The 7,276-nt window shown below is 46.6% G+C and overlaps 1 protein-coding gene across 1 annotated transcript; it reads right to left on the bottom strand.

The window, feature by feature from the left end:
• On the bottom strand, window positions 2,436–6,965 carry LOC8057750 (probable 2-oxoglutarate-dependent dioxygenase At3g111800). Its single transcript, XM_002456540.2, has 4 exons — window positions 6,817–6,965; window positions 5,793–6,412; window positions 4,092–4,428; window positions 2,436–2,988 (listed from the first exon to the last, which is right to left on the bottom strand). The coding sequence occupies exons 2-4, from the start codon at window positions 6,356–6,358 to the stop codon at window positions 2,725–2,727; spliced, it is 1,167 nt and encodes a 388-aa protein (XP_002456585.1). The 5' UTR covers window positions 6,359–6,412; window positions 6,817–6,965; the 3' UTR covers window positions 2,436–2,724.

Below are 7,276 nucleotides of genomic sequence, written 5' to 3'. Positions count from 1 at the left end.
TCTTGAGAGTTCAGAGTCACAACGCACGTAAATTCCAACTCTGCGACAACTCCGTTAGCAGCCGCGCGAGCTGACCGGCCGGCCGCGCTGTTCCAGTCGACGCAGATCGGAGTGCGCTCACGTTCACGTAATAGCCAGACCATTTGTGTTCGTCTGACTAGTACACGAGTGCTTATCTTCAACATCCACCGACCACGTACCGTGCAGTGTGTGTGTGTGTGTGTGTTGCGGATCGCTAAAGTCTCGAGGTAACTTGAGCAATATGCCGTGGCTCATCGCTATAGCTGTTCATGGGAATGCATGCTTCTTCTTTTTTTTTTAATGAAGCTGTTCATGGGAATGCTTACGTTCAATCGTGTGCATCAAGTGCAGATCATCGATCGATATATATGCAGCCATACACCTTGCTCTTATCCTTCTCGCTTTGAGCTTTGAGTTTAAAATTGCAAAAACCTTTGTTAGCGCATGATGCAAGTCAAGAGGTTGGGGGCATGAACCCATGAGCGACGGTAGGCAGCCTATACTTTCCGTGTTTCTTTTTTTTACATGTTTATCGTATTAGCTTTGTCATAAGTTAAACATGTTTATTTTTAACCATCAAATTTAAGAGGTTTTATATAGTTTCAAAAAATATAAATTATATACTACTCCCTTCATCCCAATTTATAAGTCATTCCAAGAATCTTGGAGAGTCAAATAAAGTATTTCAAGTTTGACCAACATTATAGCTAGAAAAAATAGAAATGTTTATAACATCAAATAGATATTACTATGAAAATATAACTAATGAAGAACATAATGATACTTAGATGGTATCATGAATGTTATTATGCTATCATGTAATTTGGTCGAAGTGCTTTGACTCTTCAAACGCCGCTCTTGTATTTTCAGCCGTGGGCTTGTTGCTTCAACCAATTGCCAGCGATTGTGCTGACCTGTTTTTAGAAGTTTGTTTAGTGTCCGTGTAGCGGAGTTGGGTCTAAGAATCCTCTTGTAATTTTGAGTTGTAAACATTCAACTGTAGATGTGGAGGCTGGAATGGTTATTCCGCTATCTAAAAAAAATCTTAGAATGACTTAGAATTTGGGATGAAGGGAGTATATATGAAAGTATTTTTCATAGTAGCGAATCGCTACATATAAACTTTATGTTGTTAACTTGAAAATTAGAAAAGTTTGATTTAAGACAAAGTTAATATTACATATAAAAAGTAACTATATAAGGGAGTATCTCTGAGACTGATCGAGAGCTACTAGCCGCTAGTGGAGGTGGAGAGTGTGCCAGTGGTTTTCGTGTCCAATACACGCACATGCCGAATTGCTGCTGATGGCTGACTGCTCGAACCAACTACTGATAGTGGCGTGTAGTGCTAGGGGGATGAGAAAGAAAAGGCAGAATCGGGCCCGAGCGAGGAGCAATGGAGCATGCTGCCGGTGTGTTCTTGAGCTGCTCTGTCGACGTGGATCTCTTGCCTAACCTTACTTTAACGACTTTCCACAGTCTACCTCAGCGTGTGTTGTCTGCCCCCTAGCTCCCTCCACAATAGTGGCATAGTGGCATCATCAATTCATCATATCCTAGTATATATTCCAATCCAACTTTTGCAACTTTACTCCGGACTTCGATCAACAGCAACGTCCCATCGATTCCTCCATTGTCGAAAGGTACGGCAACTCCTGTAAAGATACGGAGTACATGTTCTACTGCAGTTGCCAATTTGGTGGTATAGGAATAAGATAGGATAGGGGGTGGGGCTAGCCCTAGCCAAATGCAGTACAGTGGAAAAGTTAACAGGAGCCCGAGCCCCTGCATCTCACGTAACGTAGCAGTTGAAACGGAATATATACTCCTGGCTAGTACAGTACCAAAATGTTCCAAATCAGGGGCTTGATCCAATGATCCGTTTATAGACATGACACGATCAGTGCGCGAGGCATATATCGGGAGACACATCAAAAGATTTGGATAGAGTTTAGCAGGCATGCATATATTTCCCAACCATGCATGCATGCATTTACAGCGCATATATCAATGGTGATTATATATGTTATGTGCACCAAGTCCAAGTGCACTTACGAAAAATGAATTACTACTGCACACGCGACTAATGAATGAAAAATGCCTACCCAACGAACAAAATTCATATTCTTAGTGGGTGTTTAATTAGTTGGGGTTGTTAAAGTTTAACAAGTATTATAGTATTTTTGTTTTATTTGATAATTACTATCCAATCATAGACTTATTAAGCTCAAAAGATTCGTCTCACAAATTACTTTCTAGCTGTGTTTTTTTAGTTCTGTAAATAATATATATTTAGTACTTCATGCATCTCCAAACATTCGATGTGACAGACGATAAACTTTAACAAGACAAACCATCATACAGGACCTTAGCCTGTCTATGAATCTGCCAATTAGTATATATGACAATATTGCTTAAATTTAAAAATGCTTCAGCCTACGTGCGCAGCTGTGAGCAGCAATGGACTGCTAAGCAACTGCATGCACCACACACACATATATACATACGATCGATTATAAATAGTAAGTAGTACCAAAGGTAGTAGTAATAAGTTGGTTGTACACATGTGTTATTACAATCAGATAGTAGCCAAACTAACTTCCAGATCGATTAACAATTGCCATGCATTAGGATACACATGCAGTTGTTTATTAATCAGCTAGTACTGTACTGTACGTAGTAGACAGGTGGTGGCTATTCTAATTATTTTTCTGGCGATGCCTGGCCCTTGAGAGCCTCGATCTGCGCCTTGCCCCTGGCGCCCTTATTCCTGATGTAGAGCCTGTACTCGTCGAAGGTCATCGGCGGGTAGAGCGCCGGCAGGTTCCCGGCGGTGACCAGCCCTGGCGCCGGGGAGATGGGGACGTCGCCCTTGGGGTTGTAGAAGAGCGCGAGGGATATGCGCTCCTCCTCGGCGTTCACGACCACCCGGTGCTCCACGCTCTTGTACACGGAGTTGCTCAGTATCTGTTCATGAGTGAATAAATTCAAGAAGATTAGTTAAAGATGCATGAGCGAGGTTTTCTATATATGCACGTATGAACAGTAACATGCAGCATTAATTTGTATTCAAAAGGAAAGCAAAGGTGGAATTTTTATATACCACGTAAACAGTAGCATGCATATAGTACATAGTAACGGTTACAGTACGTACGTCGTCTGTACATGTGGAGCAGGGGACAGTTAACTTGTACAGTACTACAGTCTACCGGTGGAAATACTACTAGAGGGTAGGCCGGTGCAACATACGGTGGTTGGCGTGAACTGGCCGTGTGCACCTGTGCATGCATGTGCTTTCGCGTGCGTGGCTTGCGTGCTGCGATTCGTCAGTGTTGTCACCGTAACATGCATGCAACTCTGTCCACACACTATACCTACGGAGTAGCTGCTTCTGCACGACAAATCTAAGATTGCGTTCGATGATCACACCGCCCATGCATGTGTCCTTATGCAAACTACACTGATGATCTCTCTCTCTCTCTCTCTCTCTCTCTCTCTCTCTCCAGCATGCACCGACGATTAATTTGATTCAGAGTCAACTACCTAAATTAATACACAGGTTCCTCGCAAAAAGAAAAAGGTTTATTAGAGCAGAATCAAAAACTATTCCTGACAATGCAATGTACATACACGCGTACAGCTAGCGTTAGTGCGCCGCCGCGCTCGCCTTGGTTGGAATTTAAGAATTTGATCGATGGCTAGCTGCATCTCTCTGGATAAATAACTGATGAATGATTAGTTTTTTTAGTTTACTTGAAGAACAAAATGATCCTATATATCAAGATCTTATCTAGTAGTGCCGACTAACGACAAGACCAAATACTTCACGTTTGTACAGGTAGGTATACGTGACAGTCACGATCGTAATCCGTCGACTAGCAGTACCTCTAGAAAGCTACGCATCCTGGAGCTGGAAGTATATATTTTTATTGAGCTTTTCTAGAAGCCGGAGACGACGCGCGCGCGAGCACGCTATATAGCTATAGTACAGAGATACTCCAGCGCCAACGTGCAGAAGATGCAGAATGATATTGTTGCATGCATGGTTATATATATATATATATATATACCTGGACTTGGTCGCCGACGTTGACGATGAAGGCGTCGCGGACGGGCTGCACGGTGACCCACTCGCCGTCGTCGCCGCGGCGGACCTGCAGGCCGCGGACGTTCTCGTCGGCGAGGAGGACGGTGAGGGCGCCCGGGTCCGAGTGCGCGGAGAGGCCCAGCGTCAGGTCCGGCTGCGGGCACCGCGGGTAGTAGTTGGCGCGCAGCGTCGCGCCGCAGTCCGCCCCGCCGAACGCCCGCTGGAAGTGCGCCTCGTCCAGCCCTAGGCTCACGGACAGCACCCGCATCAGCAGCTCGCACACCCGCACCACCTCGCGCCCGTACTCCTCCGACACCTCCCTGTATATATGTCAGTACGAGTATATTGTACGTGCCTGTCAGTAGCTAACAGTACTGTAACAACGATCATATATATGCATGTATTTTGTATGGTGCATGGTGCCTGTTTTTTTACTGCAACGAGCACGAGCAGGCCAGGCATCTACTAGGAGCGAGCTAGGAGCAAGGTCTACTACGACAGGGACACCGGCCCCTTTTTATGATTTATCAGCAGGCACGTGCTGTGCTACCATAGCTAGCTTTGGAATTGTAGACCTGCGCTCTGCGCTGTACATGGCTCTCTCTAGGCATTTTGCATGAAAGCACCATGGACCTACTTTCCGTTTTCATGCACGTGCTGTATTTAGAAGCTGAGTCATTACTACGGCGTGACTGAGTATTATTCTCTATGGAGTAATTAAGTGTTATCTGTACAGTGCATTTTAGGCTCCACGCAATGACTAGCTAGTAGGGAACAAAGCTTGCAATGGTTGGAGAAGTACGGCATGGGCAGGGACAGTTACGTTAATCTATTTTGCGAACAATCAGTGCACTCTTCTCTGGTAAAACATCACCGAACCTAGCTGATTAATTCAACACAAATATTTGTTTATTAAGGATAGAAAAATTAATTATACTTGTGTAGTTTTCGCAGTATGTCACTCAAAACAATTTTAAGGACATAATTTTTCCGACACATGTTTAAACATATGCCATATTTAATATTAGACGAAAACAAAGTTCATCTCCAATAAAATTTCAAAAAAGAGTAAAAAAGCATAACATATCGATAATGTCTTATTTAGGAAGAAAAGAAATTGTGTCTGCTGTGACTTCGTGTCCACATCACAAATTATTCTATCTACTAGTAGGTTGAAAACCTGGAGTTAATTAAGTACATATAATCATATAAACTATAACATCGCAAATGTTGGAGTTATCCACTCGATCCATATAGCTAGCATGCCCAAACGGAAGAAAAGTAAAGGTCAATCTCAAAACTTGCACACACGGTTGAATCAAAACCCAAGACTACTCTCTGCCTAATTAAGGGGAGATGAACATCTATATTTAGGACCTTTTACTACTCCAATCCTACACATAATAATGAAGTTTCACAAGAACTGTTCAATTCTCGTCTAAACACAGAAATTAATGATTTCATGTGTGTTCCAAAGTCCAAACGGGATGGGATCGGAGCTTCGTGTTAATTACCTAGTACATATAGCGATGCACACGCATGTGCACCACAACATCCGCACACCTCTAACCTCTAAATGCATGCACATGGGCACTCTATAACTCTATCATCGATTAGCTTAGGATCTTAATTAGGATCTGAATAAAAAAGAGTATCAAAATTTATTCGAAGTATACACACGTACTTGCAGTTGCTGGGGTTGGCCGGCCAGAAGTTTGCCGCGCTCTTAGCCGCCTCCGGCGCGAGGTGGAGGAAGAAGTAGTCGCCCCAGTCGAGGACGGCGCCCTTCTGGACGCCGAGGCGGCTGCCGTAGCCCTCGTACGTGCGCGGCGAGTTGGCGTAGCGCTGCTTCTCCGCGAGCGGGCGGCGGAAGAAGCCGCGCCAGGACTCCCGCGCCGCGCGCATCAGCTCGGGGCGCACCCCGTGGTTGACCACCTGAAAGAATCCCCACTCGCGGCACGCGGACGCGACGGCCTCGGTGACGACGTTCCCGACAAGGCCGCCGGCGCCGGCGTCCTTCGCCTGCAGCAGCAGCTCGCCGAGGTCGACGACCGGAATGCTGATGTCCGAGGCCTCGGCCGCCTTATTCGAATTCGTCTCCTTGACTGCCGTTGGCGCCGCCGGGGCCACGACGACGGGGCGGTCGCACGGCGGCTTGACGTAGCAGCGCGGGATGACGGACAGGCCGCTCTCGGCGAGCGCCTGCACGCGGACGACGGGCTCCGGCCACTCCTGCATGCAGCTCGCCATCTGTGTGTGTCTGGCTGCTGGCCCTTCCTCCCCTGGCGTGGCGCCGCCCGCAGCCTATATGCATGCAACAGTGAAGAAATTAACGATCGATCGGCAGTGGGAGCGAGGAAGTACACACAGTGGGCAGCTGGACATGCTTGGTGGTCCTATACGAGCTAGCTACAGTGGGAAACGAGGTGGCTGCATATGCATTCAACGCGCCAAACTGGTGAGGGAAACACGAGCTAGAGGCCGGGGGATTGGTCTACGATCTTGCACGGAAATTAAACGGGGCGGGACAAGGCACGAGATGGGATCATGGGAATGCCGGTGGCGACTGACGACGACGATGACTGAGGTATGGACGCGTGCTGTACTGCCAATAAGAACACGATCGATCGAGCTGATGATGATGTGCTTGATTTGCTAGTAGAACACAACAAGACAGAAATTAATTAGAGTGAGGGAACGAGACGTACTGGGACGATTAGACCTCGAGTTCTTGAAGAGAGATGAGCTGAGGCCTGAGTCTGTGGTGTGGTGTGCCCCTTGGTTCTTGGATGGCTTATTAGTGAGAGACTTGACAGGGGTATATATAGCCAAGAGATGAGAGATGGAAAGAGACGTTAATTAATAAGAACAAAATTGCCAGGGAGAGAGACTGAGAGAGGCGAAAAGTTATCGCTGGTTTTGCTCTGCTTTGTTTGGGTCTGCTGGGCGAACATTTTGGCTGCTCCACCTCCACCTGGTCTGGTTGTCGATCCGTTGGGTTGGCGCGGCCGCGGGGACCGGGGGCCGCCGACTGGCGAGGGCGAGGCGCACAGCTGACAGCTGGGCACCGCAGGGACCAAAAGCCAACTAGGTTGAAACGTGTTTTTTGTGCCGAGTATTATATTTTTTGTGCCGGATCTGCTGTGGCTGATGCCGACCACTGGTGGG

Source organism: Sorghum bicolor, chromosome 3 (assembly GCF_000003195.3).
Source record: "Sorghum bicolor cultivar BTx623 chromosome 3, Sorghum_bicolor_NCBIv3, whole genome shotgun sequence".
Classification (NCBI taxonomy): domain Eukaryota; kingdom Viridiplantae; phylum Streptophyta; class Magnoliopsida; order Poales; family Poaceae; genus Sorghum; species Sorghum bicolor.
This window is presented reverse-complemented; position numbering and strand designations above follow the sequence as displayed.

Coding starts and splice junctions, on each gene's coding strand:
- LOC8057750 (XM_002456540.2), bottom strand. CDS start 6,358: ATGGCGAGCTGCATGCAGGAGTGGCCGGAGCCCGTCGTCCGCGTGCAG. Junction 4,429..5,792: donor GCCAACCCCAGCAACTGCAA/GTACGTGTGTAT, acceptor ACATATATACAG/GGAGGTGTCGGAGGAGTACG. Junction 2,989..4,091: donor ACGTCGGCGACCAAGTCCAG/GTATATATATAT, acceptor ACTCATGAACAG/ATACTGAGCAACTCCGTGTA.